The sequence below is a fragment of the Heptranchias perlo genome, chromosome 29, assembly GCF_035084215.1.
Source record: "Heptranchias perlo isolate sHepPer1 chromosome 29, sHepPer1.hap1, whole genome shotgun sequence".
NCBI lineage: Eukaryota > Metazoa > Chordata > Chondrichthyes > Hexanchiformes > Hexanchidae > Heptranchias > Heptranchias perlo.
In genome coordinates, this window is record NC_090353.1 from 34,668,783 (window position 1) to 34,686,035 (window position 17,253).

A 17,253-nucleotide genomic window follows, 5' to 3' on the forward strand; every position below is an offset into this window, starting at 1 on the left:
CTCAAGTCTCTGGAGTGGGACTTGAACCCACAACCGTCTGGCTGAGAGGTAAGAATGCTGCCCACTAAGCCGTCCAGTAATTCTGGAGGAAAGACGACCCAGATGTTGGGGTCTCAGGAAGGCAAGAAATTTGAAAATACTTTTGATTGCTAGTGCATGGGCAGGTATCAGGGGGGGCAAGGGATAAAGGGTATCGCTCGGATTGGAGAAGGGTTGCACCTGGTGTATCTCAGGGGTCAGGGCTGAGTCTACTTTTGTTCTTGGGATATATTTAGGCTTGGGCAAAGCAAGCATGATACTAGCATTTACTGACGAGACAAAAGCATGGGGTTTGGGAAACAGCGAGGAGTTAGAGGACATAGTTGGGTTAGTGGGCAGACATGTGGCAAACGCAACTTAAATACAGAGAAGTGTGAGGCAATACATTTTGGGAACAAAAACAAGGAAAGACACTGAAGGGTGTGGATGAACACAGTCCCAGGGGATCAAATACATAATTCCTTGAAAGTGCAGATAGATAAAACCACAACAAAAGCCAATAGCAGTGTTCAAGACCATGGTTAGGCCACAGTTGGCGTACAGTATGGAGTTTCCGGCATCCCATTACAGAAAGGACATGAAAGCCATAGAATGTCCAGCATAGATTCACCAGGATAATACCAGGGATTAAAAAAACCTATGAGTTGTAACCGTCCCATCTTCAGGAAAATGATCTTACCAAGAAGGTCTCAGTAGAACTCTCATGTCACTTAGAATCATAGAATCTTATAGCCCAGAAGGAGGTCATTCTGGAAAGTGGGATTTGGCTGGGTGGCTCATTTTCGGCCGGTGTGGACACAATGGGCCGAATGGCCTCCTTCTGTGCTGTAAATTTTCTATGATTCTGCCCATCATCCATCGTGCCTGTGCCGCCTCTTTGAAAGAGCTGTCCAATTAGTCCCGTTCCCCCACTCTTTCCCCATAGCCCTGCAATTTTCTCCCCTTCAAGAATTTATCCAATTCTCTTTTGAAAGTTACTACTGAATCTGTTTCCACCGTCCTTTCAGGCAGTGCATTCCAGATCATAATAACTCGCTGCATAAAAAAATTTCTCCTCATCTCCCCTCTGGTTCTTTTGCCAATTACCTCGAATCTGTGCCCTCTGCTTACCGACCCTCCTGCCAATGGAAACAGTTTCTCCTTATTTACTCTATCAAAACCCTTCATGATTTTGAACAACTCTATTAAATCTCCCCTTAACCTTCTCTGCTCTAAGGAGAACAATCCCAGTTTCTCCAGTCTCTCCACGTAACTGAAGTCCCGCATCCCTGGTACCATTCTAGTAAATCTCCTCTGCACCCTCTCCAAGGCCTTGACATCCTTCCTAAAGTGTGGTGCACGGAATTGGACACAATACTTCACAGCTGAGGCCTAACCAGTGGTAAGGCCTACTTGTGTAGGTGTTGGTCCAGTATTTACACCCATTATTAACAACAATCAATAAATGAACCCACAGGATCAATTAATGGCCTCTCACCTGATAGTGGAAAGAACGGCCCCTCATCCGAGTTGCTGATACTAACAGTGGCCGGTGTGACTGCCCAAATGCCTATCTCTTGCACCAAAGCAGATTTGGACAGATCTTCAGCCATTTGATCAGGGATGGTCAACATCTGCTCCGCTGCCCCAGAAGCCTCTGTTTCTTCATATGGTGAAGAGAGCCTTGCTTCAGAAGACAGCTTTTCCGTGTCGTGTGGTGCAGCTGGTACCACGTTCTCAATACTGCCCTCGCTTTCTCTCATAGGTTGACGATGAGGAAACTTATGCTTGTGCAACGGGGTGGTAAATGGAACGGAAGTGAAGACCTTAGGGACTTCTTTGAAGGCTGAACCTTCGTCAGCTCTCTCTAGCCTTCCCAATCTTTGTAATACCTCCTCTCTTACTTCGGTCGTGCCTACTATCATTGCCACTGTTGACAGTCCTGTTGTGGCCTCCTTGACTGATATTATGGGAGATTTTAATTCTGCGTTGGAATCTCTGATAGTGGAAACCATTGTTACTGCAGGTATTGTTTCTTTAGTTTCCTTGACAACTTGTATATCTGACTTGGCTGTTGGATTCATGCCAGATATTTCTGTGCCTTCTTTTCTTTCATCTGCTCCTTTTACGCTTGTCAGAGCTGCCTCGGCATTACTTAGAGCATTTAACATTGTTGCTCGTAATGGCTCCCTTCCTAACTTAATGGATCTATTTGCAAACACAGTACTGCCTGAAGACAATGTTACTGTCACTGAATTGTCTGTGTGGTCCACAGGAGCAGTTTCAATTTTATTCTGTAGCTTCTCTCGGTGTAGCAATAATCCAGTTTCTGAGGTGTGTGTGACTGTTACAGTACTTTCCCTTTTTGTCTCCGACAGTTCATTTATTGTTTGCTCAGATTCAATTGAAGCCGTTAGTTTCTTTGTATGCGGCTGTCTATTTGTTTCTCCTTCACCTGTTGGGTTCACTGCAGAAGACTGAATAGTGCTTGGAATTTGTGTGGCAACTAACACATCCTTCACCTCTGGGTGACTTTCATCCAGCTCCTTCAGGGATCCTCTCTCCCTCTTCGATTTTATCCAATCCAGCTCCCCCGGTTTCGATGCCACACTTTCTCCCTTCTCTTTTGGTGACACGGTGTTGGTCCCTGCTCTGAAAAGCAAAGTGGGCAGTGTCACACGTTTAAAATGTTCCTCGAAAGCCACCGTAGTGACTTGAAGTCCCTCTTCAGAACTTTGGTGAGGTGTCGGTGTACTGTCCATTTGAACCCTTTCCCTCTCTGCTTCTCTCTCGTGTCCAGTTACACAGCTCGGACCAGCTTCTGCACGGTCAAAAACAACCCGGCTTTGGTCTTGGAAACTTGCTTCTCCCGCACCACTGCCTCCCAGGTCGTGACTTCCAGTTGCCTCTTGAAGGCGACCTGCATACGACGTGGCGAGGTCAGCTGGTAGGGACACGAGCTCAGGGATCTCTCCGACAGGACTATCTGTGGTACCTGGCCACTGCGCGCCCCCCATTGCATGTGTAACATTCACCACAGGCAACAGCTTCTCTCTCCCACCGTTAATCCCAGCGCTGTTCTCCCCAGGTGAAATATCGGTCTCGCTCAAGTTTGGTAACATCAATGGGGTGACAGGCCGTTCCTCCGATGCATCTTTGCTGATGCTTGTGGGCTGAGAATTATTTCCCTCCTGTTTTTGAGCAAAAGGACTGTAGATTCCCAGTTTGCTATGAATCTCTGCATTGCTCGATGTTGCAAGGTATTCTTTATCCTCTTTGGGAATTGCATCTCCGGAAGCTTCCATGGCTAGCTCTACCTGAGTTCTAACTGTGGCGTTGGCGGTCAAGTTGTCCCCCTCCGTGGCACTGTTTCCAGAATTTTCTCTATCACTAGTTGGTGAAGAACCTCTCTCTTCATTTCCGATGTTGGTTCCTACAGTTGCTTCTAACGTTGACAATTTCTCGCTTTTAAGACTCTGCCTTTCTGGTTCCCGATTTCCCTCGTTTGCTCTTCTGATTTTTGTGCCGTCCTGTTTGTTCTGACTGAGCGATGCGATCGTTCGCTCCCGATCCCTTTCGTCGGCGGGATCGATGGTCGTGTTCTCTGTCCTAGCTTGCTCTGTGAGGAAGACACATGCCACAATATTAGCTTTGAACTGACCCAGGGGAACAAAGGACTTCACGGGATCGGTTCCTATACAGTCATTGGCTGCCTTCTTCGATAGCTCCTCCCGGGTGGGCGGGAGGAGAGGATGGGATCGAACTCGAGATTTGGACGACTTGGCAGGAAGGGGACCCGAGCCGTGAACGGGGGAATGCCGACATTCCCGATGCCAAGGCCGAGCCAGGAAAACCCGCGGGACTCACAGGCCCGAACCCGCAGACCGACAACGAACGACAAAGGTTCCCAGGAGCGAAATGGAGGCAGGTCTTCCAAAGGCTCGTTGGCCGTCCTCAATGTGGTTGGGTGGAGCGGGTGTTGACCCTCCACGACCCTTCACTGGCTCCGCCACTGGGCATGGGGGAGGGGAGGGGGTGTAAATGTAATGCCAGTGTGATACTGAGCTATACAGATCAGGAAGGTCGTAGCTGTGGTCCCCAGTTTGCATCGAGGTAGCTGATCTCAGGTGGCAACAAGGCACCATCACCCTGTCCCACCTGAGATCTAGAGTTGCCAACCCTTCCAGGATTGCTCTGGAGTCTCCAGGAATTAAAGATTAACCTCCAGGACACTGCAGCGAACAACACCCGGGAAAAAAAATCATAGAGGGGCATTAAAAATAATGGTGTCTTTTCTTTCATTTACTCTGAACACTTTTGTTTGGAGAAAAAGGCTGTTTGATTGGGCGGAGTGGTTTGAGGCGGTTGGTGATGTGATGAAACCTCCAGGGATGAGGGAGTTCAGTTACTCAGAGAGACTGGAGAAGCTGGGATTGTTCTCCTTAGAGCAGAGAAGGTTCAGGGGAGATTTAATAGAGGTGTTCAAAATCATGAAGGGTTTTGATAAAGTAAATAGGGAGAAACTGTTTCCACTGGCAGAAGGTGTCGGTAACCAGAGGATACAGATTTAAGGTAATTGACAAAAGAACCAGAGGGGAGATGAGGAGAATTTTTTTTTACGCAGCGAGTTGTGAAGTTCTGGAACGTGCTGCCTGAGAGGGCGATGGAAGCAGATTCGATCGTAACTTTCAAAAGGGAATTGAATAAAAACTTGGACGGGAAAAATTTGCAGGGCTATGGGGAAGGGATAGGGGGAGTGGGACTAATTGGATAGCTCTTTCAAAGATGGGCTGCATGGCCTCCTTCTGAGCTGTATCATTCTATGAATACGTCCAACCAGAGTTGGCAATCCTACTGAGATCGTGTGGCTCAGCACAGCCCAAGGAATGAACCCTGGAATTCTCTTGGATTGTATCACTCAGAACTGCACCATGTGCAGCACTTATTGGCTGAGCCATTATGAGCTTGCATTATTTTCCCATCTGCCTCATCAAGCAAGTGATATTTCCAGAGTTCTTAAGTTAAACTTGTTTTAATAATTCAACAAAAATTAGAAATGAGAAATTACTTCCAAGAAGATTTAACACAATTTAACATGGGGCAACGCCTGCTCACCTGCAGATTCCATCTTGCAGGATCCTGATTTGTGCAGTCTGAATCCAACTGGTTGTCTAATTAATACATTATCCAATACTGATTGTTAAGGGAGTGTCTCTAAATCACATATATTAACTGATTATGAAACATTGACATTTAACCATAATTAGGGAATCTCCATAAATGCTCACACTATAGGGGCCATTTTAACCCCTCCCCTGTCTTCACTCCTGCCTCAACCCATATGCTGCTGAAACGTTAATCCTTGCCTTTGTCACCTTCAGACTCGATTATTCCAATGCTCTCCTGGCCGGCCTCCCACCTTCCACCCTCTGTAAACTTGGGCTCATCCCAAACTCTGCTGTCCGTTTCCTAACCAAGTCCCATTTACCCATCATGCCTGTGCTCGCTGACCTACATTGGCTTCCAGTCCAGCAATGGCTCAAATTTAAATTCTCATCCTTGTGTTCCATGGCCTCGCCCTTCCCTCCTCCAGCCCTACAACCCTCCGAGATCTCTGCGTTCTTCCAATTCTTGCCTCTTGCGCATCCCTGATTTTCATCGCTCCACCATTGGCGGCCGTGGCTTCAGCTGTCTAGGCCCAAAGCTCCAGAAATTCCCTCCCTAAACCTCTCTGCCTCTCTACCTCTCTCTCCTCCTTTAAGACGCTCCTTAAAACCTCCCTCTTTGACCAAGTCACCTGTCCTAATATCTCCTTATGTGGCTCGATTCAAATGTTTGTTTGATGATCGCTCCTGTGAAGCGCCTTGGGATGTTTTACTATGTTAAAAGCGCCATATAAATAAATGCGAGTTGTTGCACTTTACAAGAATCAGGAACCCCAGGTTTGCTACGAAAACCAAAATGCAGCCATCCAGTTGCGATATCTAGCAGCACAGACAAAGTTAACTTCTTTCTATATTGACTGGAATATATTTTGTACAGTAATTGGATTGTCTTCCCTTCAGTAAGTTTGCCCTTGCTGTTCTATTGGGCAACTGAACAATGCTCGAGCAAAACAAGGTTCACGCTCTCAGTTGCACGAATGTGAAGTTAATTAAGTCCCATAAGATCGAATTACTTTTTTTATATCGAGAGGCTGAGGTGAACTGGAAGTTTTCGTAAATCATGTGGCTAAGGGACTGGAACAGAGGCTCTTAAAGTCACACCCAGACAAATCAATGTAGAAACTGCTGTCAGTGACATTCTCATACAAACATTTCAACATACGCATACCGAGCTCCTCTCCCCACTATTTTAGTGGAGAGGTTCGTCCATCTCAGGTTGATGCCGCTGTTAAAATGATGGTGAGACAAATTTGCTACGGGTGCGTTAAGGGAAGCAGTATGACGTGCATTTATATAGCGCCTTTCACGACCTCAGGATGTCCTAAAGCACTTTGCAGCCAATTAAGTACTTTTGAAGTGTAGTCACTGTTGAAATGTAGGAAATACAGCAGCCAATTTCCGCACAGAAAGCTCCCACAAACAGCAATGTGATAGTGGCCATATCATCTGTTTTTAGCGACGTTGGTTGAGAGATAAATATTGGCCAGGACACCGGGGAGAACTCTGCTGCTCTTCTTCGAAATTATGCCATGGGATCATTTACATCCACCTGAGAGGGCAGACGGGGCCTCAGTTTAAAAACATCTCATCGAAAAGATGGCACCTCCACCAGTGCAGCACTCCCTCAGTACTGGTACGGGGAGTGTCAGCCTGCATTTTGCACTCAAGTCTCTGGAGTGAGACCTGAACCCACAACCTTTGCTAACTCAGTAGGCGAGAGTGCTACCACTGAGCCATAGCTGACAAGGCTTTCACATAATGATACCAACGCCAATTTCTACAAATTTTACAAATAAATTCCAACTCTTGCTTTGTCTCTCTGCTCATTTTCCACGTTATTCTGTAGCGGTGAGATTTAAGCTAATCCGGGAGCTCAACTGACGGCAACTGGGTGTAACCAGAGCATATCTGAATATCTGAAACAAATCGTTAGAACTTCACCTTGCCTTTTGAAAAGCAAAAGTTGAAAATTGGCTTCCTTATCCTGTCATCTGTTTCTCCACATTTTGACGGACAAAACTAAGGAGGCAAAAACAGATGGAAAATAATCTGATCCAGCGTTTGCACCATTCTTGTCGCTGGATTTACAAGATTGAGATAAATACAAAAAAGGAGAGAGAGAGAAAGAGCTTGGATCGATCTATAAATTCTTCCCTTGTCCCTCGAGAACATCCAAGAATGCTCCACGCACAATTACTTTGAAGTGGATAATAGCCGCATGTGTAGGCAAACGGGGCAGCCATTTTGTGCACAGTTTGGTTCCACAAACAGCAATATGTTTAATGACCAGTCAATCTATTTTCGGTGGTATTGGTCATTTAGTCTGTTCTAACGCCTCATTAGAGTGTCAGCCTTGGCTCAGTGCATAGTGCTTCTTGCCTCTGACGTCAGAAGATTGTGGGTTCAAATCTCACTCCAGAGACTTAATCACAGATCCTAGGCTGATGCTCTAGTGCTGGTGCTGTCTTTCAGATGAGAGGTTAAACCGAGGTAAACACAAAAGATTCCATAGCACTATTTTGAAGAGGAGCAAGGGAGTTCTCCCCAGTGTGCTGGCCAGTATTTATCCCTCAACCAAAATCATTAAAAAAACAGATTGTCTGGTCATTATCACATTGCTGTTTGTGGGATCTTACTGTGTGCAGATCGGCTGCTGTGTTTTCTGTACATTACGACAGTGATAGAACTTAATGGACTGCAAAGCGCTTCGGGACACCCTGAGGTCGTGAAAGGTGCGATATAAATGCAAGTTCTTTCTTCCTTAGACGGGCTATCAGACCCCCTGCTCTTTTTCAAAATAGTGCCATGGGATCTTTTACGTCCACATGAGAGGACAGACGGGGCCTCGGTTTCACGTCTCATCCGAAAAGACATCCTTCCAGCAGACATCTGTCACTGGGAAAATGCTAGAATCCATTATTTAGGAAGTAGTAGCAGGACATTTGGAGACTCATAATACAATCAAGGAGAGTCAACATGGTTTTATGAAGGGGAAATCATGTCTGACAAATTTATTAGATGTGATGTGGAGATGCCGGTGATGGACTGGGGTTGACAATTGTAAACAATTTTACAACACCAAGTTATAGTCCAGCAATTTTATTTTAAATTCACAAGCTTTCGGAGGCTACCCCCTTCCTCAGGTGAACGATGTGGAAATGTGGAGATGTCCACATCGTTCACCTGAGGAAGGGGGTAGCCTCCGAAAGCTTGTGAATTTAAAATAAAATTGCTAAATTTATTAGAGTTCTTTGAGGAAGTAACGGGCAGGGTGGATAATGGGGAACCAATGGATGCCGTATATTTGGATTTCCAAAAGGCATTTGATGAGGTGCCACATAAAAGATTACTGCACAAGATAAGAGCTCATGGTGTTGGGGGTAATATACTGGCATGGATAGAGGATTGGCTAACTAACAGAAAACAAAGAGTTGGGATAAAAGGGTCATTTTCAAAATGGCAATCTGTAACTAGTGGGGTGCCGCAGGGCTCAGTGCTGGGGCCTCAACTATTTACAATATATATCAATGACTTGGATGAAGGAACAGAGTGTCTTGTGGCCAAATTTGCTGCTGATACAAAGATAGGTGGAAAAGCAAGTTGCGATGAGGACACAAAGTGTCTGCAAAGGGATATTGACAGGTTAAGTGAATGGGCAAAAATTTGGCAGATGGAATATAATGTGGGAAAATGTGAAGTCATCCACTTTGGGAGGAAAAATAAAAAAGCAAAATATTATTTGAATGGGGGAATACTACAAAATGCTGCGGTACAGAGGGATCTGGGTGCCCTCGTACATGAAACACAAAAAGTCAACATACAGGTGCAGCAGGTAATCTGGAAGGCAAATGGAATATTGGCCTTTATTTCTAGGGGGATGGAGTATAAAAGCAGGGAAGTCATGCTACAGCTGTACAGGGTGCTGGTGAGACCACACCTGGAGTACTGCGTACAGTTCTGGTGCCCTTATTTAAGGAAGGACATACTTGCATTGGAGGCAGTTCAGAGAAGGTTCACTGGGTTGATTCCGGGTATGGAAGGGTTGTCTTATGAGGAAAGATTGAACAGGTTGGGTCTATATTCATTGGAGTTTAGAAGAATGAGAGGCGATCTTATTGAAACATACAAGATTCTGAGGGGACTCGATAGGGTAGATGCTGAGAGGATGTTACCCCTCATGGGGGAATCTAAAACTAGTGGGCATAATCTCAGGATAAGGGGTGGCCCGTTTAAGACGGAAATGAGGAGGAATTTCTTCTCCCAGAGGGTCGTGAATCTTTGGAATTCTTTACCCCAAAATGCTGTGGAGGCTGAGTCATTGAATACACTCAAGGCTGAGTTAGACAAACTTTTGATCAGCAAAGGAGTCAAAGGATATGGGGAAAGGGCGGGAAAGTGGAGTTGAGGTAAAAATCAGATCAGCCATGATCTCATTAAATGGCGGAGCAGGCTCGAGGGGCCGAATGGCCTACTCCTGCTCCTATCTCTGATGGTCTTATGGAGGCAATTCCATAACACAATGGGAATTATTTATTTGACTTACCTGTTATCCGTGTAACATTGGGCAGTGCTTGGTGTAAATAATACACCATAAATACTTCTACTGTGTTGCAATAAATATGTAGATGTTAAGTTGGTTGCACGTCACAAGATGGAATCTCTCTGCTCCAATGAGCGCATACTACCATCGCATTACATCTCATTTCATTACACCACTGAAGATTCATTACAATTACATAAATGGGAATCACTTTTACCTAAAGCCCCTTTCCGGTTGAGCAGCTCCGAATTCTAAACTCAACATCAGCCTCCGACGGAAATGGCTCCCATTTTGATGGGAACCATGACAACAACTTTCAAAATGGTCTCTCTCTGGCGTCAGAGGATAACGTTCTCCAGAAGCACAGAATTGTACAGCACAGAAGGCTCCACTCGTCCTCGTCCCTCTCCCTATATCATTTAAAAATTTTATTTTTCAATTACTTGTCCGCCTCTCTTTTAAAAGCTGTTATGAATTCTGTTTTCCCCCACCCCGTTTTTGGCCAGGCATTCCATGTCCTAACAACTCTCGGCGTTAAAAAAAAAATCTCCTGACCTCTCCCTGCGTTCTTTTAATGATTATCTTAAATTTATATCCTCTAGTTCAGTGGAAACAGTTTTTCCCTATTTACCTTATCAAAACCCCTCATGATGTTGAACACCTGGTCTCACACAGAACCTTCTGGAATCCAGGAAGTTTGTAGGAACTCCTGAAGCTTCTTCTGGCTGATGCTCCCAGATAATTGGTCACAATGTGCTGTCACTGGGCCTAAGGCCTGAGAACATTGGTGACTGTAATCCTGAATTACTTGTGAATATATACAGATAAAATGTTTCAATTATATGCTGTGTGTGGTATTAAGGCAATGACTACGTCACTGGTTTGCGAACTCTTATATATGGAAACCCCCTGCAGATACTCACCCACTCCCGGGACCCTCTCTGCTGATATTGACTCCCCCCATCCCGGGACCCAATACAGATACTCACCCACTCCTGAGACCACCTAACGCATGAAAGGTGCCTGTCAGTTACCGAAACAAACACAGTGCTGTCAATGCGGAAAATTTCGTTGCATGCAACAACGGATATAATGAGTTAATGAATCAATAAATACAGAAAAAATTTACAACACTGAGTTCTCCGGGCACTGTGCTCGTAGCACACGGAACATGCAGTCCCTGATTGACAGAATTCTGATGACCTCACAGACCCCTGAGATCCCACTGCAGACAAACTGTGAAAGTCTTATGTTTTTTGAGTGCCTTTCATGTCCCAAAGCACTTTACAGTCTATTAAGTACTTTTTAAAGTGTAGTCACTATTGTAATGTAGGAAACACAGCAGCCAATTTGTATACACCAAACAGCAATGTGATAATGACCAGATAATCTGTTTTAGTGATGTTCATTGAGGGATAAATATTGGCCAGGACACCGGGGAGAACTTCCCTGCTCTTCTTCCAATAGCGGCCATGGGATCTTTTACGTCCACCTGAGAGGGTAGACAGGGCCTTGGCTTAACATCTCATCCGAAAGACGGCACCTCCAACAGTGCAGCACTCCCTCAGTACTGCACTGGAGTGTCAGTCTGGATTTTGTGCTTAAGTCTCCAGAATGGGGCTCGAAACCACAACCTTCATAACTCAAGAGGTAAGAGTGCTACCCACTGAGCCACGACTGACCGTGGACCAGCCTGTGATTTCCTCCTCATCATCTCTGATGACACTCATACTGCAGTAAGGGCATTTCCCCTTCTACCCTGAGAATGTTGGTAGACACAAGGTCAAATTGTACATATCCACGGACAAACGGAATTGAATAAAATGAGTCCATTTTGCGAATATGTAATGTTAATGATCAAACCCAGCTTGGTGCATTTGAATGTCTGTCAGCACAGCATGAGGCTGCTACATCAAACGGACTGAATAACCTGCTTTCCTTGTGCTTTGGGCTATTTCAATGCTCTCCTGGCCTGCCTCCCACCTACCATCCTCTGTAAACTTGAGCTCATCCAAAACTCTGCTGCATGTATCCTAACACACACCAAATCCCATTCACCCATCATCTCCTCTGCTCGCTGACCAACATTGGCTCCCAATCCGGCAATGCCTCGATTTTAAAGTTCTCATCCCTGTGTTCAAATCCCTCCATGGCCTCGCCCCTCCCTATCTCTGTAATCTCCTCCGGCCCTACAACCCTCTGAGATCTCTGTGTTCCTCCAATCTGGCCTCCTGCAAATCACCGATTTCCTTCATGCTATCATTGGTGGCCGTGCCTTCAGCTGCCTAGACCCTAAGATCTGGAATTCCCTCCCTGAAACTCTCCGCCTCTCTACCTCTCTCTTCTCCTTTAAGACGCTCCTTAAAACCTCCCTCTTTGACCAAGCTTTTGGTCACTTGTCCTAATATCTCCTTACGTGGCTCGGTGTCAAATTTTGTTTGATAATCGCTCCTGTGAAGCGCCTTGGGACGTTTTTACTACGTTAAAGGTGCTATATAAAGGCAAGTTGTTGTTGTTAGGCTCTCTTCTCTCTTTCCTTTGCTACATTACCTGTTTCTCCCTCTACTTTACCAATACTATTTTGTAAGTAATTGAACATTAAGATAAATCTCATTGCAGTGAACAGGCTACACCAGCCATCTTGTGACTAAGATGCGCTTTGTGCAATCATCCTGAAACAGGACAAATGGCTACAACTTAGGAACAAGGCTGGGATCCAAATCCTCACGCACCCCCCGAATAACTACACTTGTTATTCAGTTGGAGTTGAAGGCAGTGCTTTGGGAGTGTTTTTGCAGCAGCTTTCATCGATCTTCCAATGGTCGTTTTAACACAGTTATGTTCAGTGAAGCAGAAAATTCCTGCATACAGGAACTGGATTGTTACCGAGGCTCAGCGGAGGTCTGTACTCCCCGTTGAAGATTATGCAAATTTGAACATGTTCCAAGAAATGGTAATTATAGTAATTTATACAGAAGAGATTGCAATTTTTTTTGGGGGGGGGGGGGGTGGGGGGTTATCATTAGATGATTTGTCCCAATCTGCTCGCAAAGAAAAAGTCTGTCTTCACAAAAAAGGGGATGAGGGGAGGGAGGTTTCACCCCAGTTTCCCCACCTAATGTCCTGACTACTGGGGTACAATTCTACACATAGCAGCAGGACTCTGGTACTTCATCCATCTGACCATTCTTACAGCGTGATGAAGGGAGGAGAATCACAGCCAATCCCGATCCGATCCTCATTCAACATTTACCATCACTCACTTTACAGCGTAAGTCGCAAGTGTTCAATTCGCTCCGTGGCTTCGCCCCTCCCTATCTCTGTAAGCTCCTCCAGCCTTACAGCCCTCCGAGATCTCTGCGTTCCTCCAATTCTGGCCTCTTGCGTATCCCCAATTTCCTTCGCCCCCCACCATTGGCGGCCGTGCCTTCAGCTGTCCGGGCCCCGAGCTCTAGAATTCCTTCCCTAAACCTCTCCGTCTCTCTCTTCTCCTTAAAGATGCTCCTTAAAACCCACTTCTTTGACCAAGCCCCTGTCCTAATATCTCTTTATGTGGCTCAGTATCAAGTTCTGTCTGATAATCGCTCCTGTGAAACGCCTTGGGACGTTTTACTATGTTAAAGGCGCTATATAAATGCAAGTTGTTGGCACTGGATAGCTACCAGGAGCAGGAGTGCCCGCTGATTTTTTTTTTACCCGAGGGGCACTACGTCCTATTATATGCCCCTATCCCCAGCCTAGCTTAGGGTGTCAGTGTTGGCTCTCTTGCTTCCAATTCAGAAGGTTGTAGGTTCAATCCCCACTCCAGAGACTTGAGCGGAAAATCCAGGATGACACTCCCAGTGCCAGTGCTGAGGGAATGCTGCACTGGCAGAGATACTGGGGGTGATTTTAGGGGGCAATTGCGGGTGCGTTGGGGGGCGGGGGGTCTCTGAAAATCGCAGAAATCTCGTTCGGGTTCGGAAGCCGGCTCCAACCCACCGACCTTCGAGTTTCCAGGGACCCACCTGTGTGAGCGGGCGACCCGAAAACAGAAGTCCCGCCGGCAATTAAAGCTGACGGGATGACAGTTAAAGAACCAAATGTACCTCACTGAGGTACTTAAGGCAGTTTACCTGTGACAGATGAAGTAATTAGAATGATTTTTAACTTACCTGGGCGGCTTGCCCACAGCTTCTGATTCACGCCTGGTGAAACCAGACATGAAGGGCCGGATCAGGGAACAAGAAACTAAATAAATTACATAAAAAACCATAGACGGAAGTGAAAACATAAAATGAACCTACCTCTGCACCCTGCTCTGAAGTCCAATGTCTCCCTCTCCGATGTCCCCCTCTTCACCCCCTAATGTCCCCCTTTCACCCCAGCCTGCCAACCCGCCACCATTGCAAAAATCGAGGCCACCATCTTTCGGATGAGACGTTAAACTGAGGCCCCTTCTGCCCTCTCAGGTGGATGTAAAAGATACAACGACCACTATTTTGAAGAAAAGCAGGGGATTTCTTTCTCCGGTGTCCTGGGCTAATATTTATCGCTCAACCAACATCACTAAAACAGATGATCCGGTCATTTATCTGATTGCCGTTTGTGGGACCTTGCTGTGCACAAATTGGCTGCTGCATTTCCTATGTTACAACGGTGGTTATACTTAAGTGGCTGTTAAGTTCTTTGGGACGTCCAGAGGTTGTGAAAGGCGCTATATAAATGCAAGTCTTTCCTTCTTTTTCTTTTTTTAGCTGAGATCGGCTAACTCAGCACAGAGATCGATTCATGCCCCTCCCGCACTGCCCCCCTCCTCCTCCCCGCCAACCCCTATTCGAGATGAGTCAGTACGATCCCACACAGTCCACTCAGCCACCTGGGCAACTCTTCCCAGTATCGCATATATCGGAACAAATAAATATTTAAAGTCCACGGCAGTCACAATTTTGGGGGCAGGAAGGGGAAATGTTCCCCTCTGAACAAGTTACGCAAAGAAAAAGCCCATTCTGTGGCAGCTTTAATTGGTTTAAAATCAGTTGACGTTTAATAGAGAGGGGAAAATGTGCCGGATCTCAGTGGGAATCCCGCAGTCTCTCAACGTCAAATAACCTTCAGAAACCCGGCAGCTAAAAATACATTAATATATTTTATTTATGTCTTTATTGATTTAACGCTGCTAAGATACAAAGAAAGAATCAAACAAAGACTCAGCCCAATACCTCACAGTCCCGGAGATCACACAGAGGTCAAGCATGAGTCACGGATTCATTCGCTACGCTGCGCCTTGAGCACAAAATAACAGTCCCGACTATTAAAGGGGCCCCGGCTTTCTTGAAGCCATTTTTGGGAAACAAATGAAAGCTGCTTCCATTTCAATCATTCCCCCGATTACGCTCCTGGGAGGTTTTCCTCCATTATATAAATAAAGAGCGGTGAGAATGTGGAACTCGCTATCGCACGGAGTAGTTGAGGCGGATAGCATCGATGCATTTAAGGGGAAGCTAGACAAACACATGAGGGAGAAAGGAATAGAAGGATATGCTGATAGGGTTTGATGAAGTACAGTGGGAGGAGGCTCGTGAGGAGAATGAACACCGGCATGGACCAGTTGGGCTTCAAAAATACTTCACTGGCTGTAAAGCACTTTTGGATGTCGTGAAAGGCATTATATAAATGCGAGGAAGGTTTGCCAGCTTTGAGGAGGGGGCAGGGGTGAGGATAGTTCTAGTTTGGCTTTATCGAAACCCATAGAGGAAAATCAAATCGGGAGTTAACGGCTCAACTAACTAATATTAGGAGAGACAGAACAGATTAAAAACACACACATCCAGGCCTGCTGACATTATCCATTCGCGACTGTCTCCCAAGTGTAAACCCTGGTCACTTCAAACAAGAAATTCCCATCCATCTGTCAAAAATAAACAAGATTCCCACAGTCAACAGTCATTCAAAGACCTGCCATAGTAGCAGCACCATCTCTCTTTCAGGGCCCCTTGTGTACAATTCCAGTGGACAAGTCATCTCTGTATACACCTGTTGAGTCCCAACATTGGTGGGACCCATTTAACAGCTGGATAGATTGAAGCCCATTGATAGAGAATTTTATGTTCCATGGAGTTAGTCATATTTGGAAATATACCAGTCGTTTCTTCATCGTCACTGGGTCAAAATCCTGGAACTCCCTCCCTAACAGCACTGTGGGAGAACCTTCACCACACGGACTGCAGCGGTTCAAGAAGAAGGCCCACCACCACCTTCTCAAGGGGCAATAAATGCCGGCTTTGCCAGTTACACCCACGAGAATGAATTCTTTAAAAACTCTTGATAGCGATGGGAGTCGAACGAGGAGTTGAAAAATAATAACTAACCAGTAGGTCTAAATGATCCACCACCCACCATTCTGGAGTTATGGACCAGGCATGAAACGAGTAGGAGGAGACAACAGAGGAGGAATTATGTCTCAGCACTTACTGGACTGACCTCTAACCTTTATATCAGTATTGGTTTCGGGCTTTTGGGAATTGGCAAAGCGTGAATCAACTCATGAAGTGAGGCTGTCATTTTCCCACATTTTCTGTGTGTCAGCTGAGGCCATTTAATCTTTTTCTCTATGAAGCCCAACGGACAATTAATTATTGAGTAAGTACAGCAGTTTCATTTTCATAATTGAAGATTAGGCCATTTCTCTTTCAACAGTAATGTCTTAATTTGTTAAACATGAAGGCCCTAAAAGAATTTGACAACTGAGAATCTTCTGCTCAAGATATAGGTTGCGGAAAGGCAAATTTATTAAGGGCCGTGTCTCATTTCCTTTTCGTATATGCAGGCTTATAGCAGTGCCATTTATCACACTGTTCTCTTACTGGGTTTTTAACTACATTTACAGATTTGAACCCTGATCCCATTACACATGATTTACTGGGAATCCTCCTGCTTCACGACATGATTGACTTTTCTTCATCACGGCAAATCATATGGTGAGGTGTTTCAATCAGGAAACTATGTTGGCAGGCTTGACTCATGAGATGTGATGATTAGATGTACAAGAAAGAATAATGGCCACGCAAAATGCCCGACTTTTGACTTTGGCACCAGTGAAACTTTTCCTCTTTCCTCCAATTCTCTCCCTTCCTCTCCTGAAAGCACTGGATCAGTTCTGGACTTTAATTCATCCATTGGGCCCAAGTGGACAATTCTTCATTGAGTCTCAGTAGACCATTCAAACATGGGGATGCATCATGACCAAGGCTGGTCCTGTCCTCGCCGGAAGTCCACACACACACGCTCGCTTGGCTTGGATGGCCTCTTTGACGTGACTGCTCGCTTGGCAGGAAAGGTTAGTGGATAGAGATCAGGGGCATGATTTTAACTCGGAAAAACAGGTGGGTTGGGGGCGGAGGGGCCAGTAAAAATTTTAAAAATCTAAAATCCGCCCCCAACCAGCCTCCAATCCGCCCATTTCCGGTTTTAACAGAAGCGGGACGAAGGGCGGGCAACCAACCCTCTCTCAGGAGGCGGGTCGGTCACTAAAAGCTCACAAGGAGGCTG

General features: G+C 45.7%; 1 protein-coding gene across 1 annotated transcript in view; it reads right to left on the reverse strand.

Annotated features, from left to right (window-relative positions):
* ncanb (neurocan b) overlaps positions 1-17,253 on the reverse strand; it is a 95,419-nt gene that overhangs the window by 38,484 nt on the left and 39,682 nt on the right. Inside the window, exon 8 of the mRNA XM_067968634.1 lies at positions 1,517-3,637. Coding sequence (XP_067824735.1) covers positions 1,517-3,637 — 2,121 coding nt within the window. The remainder of the gene's footprint in view (positions 1-1,516; positions 3,638-17,253) is intronic.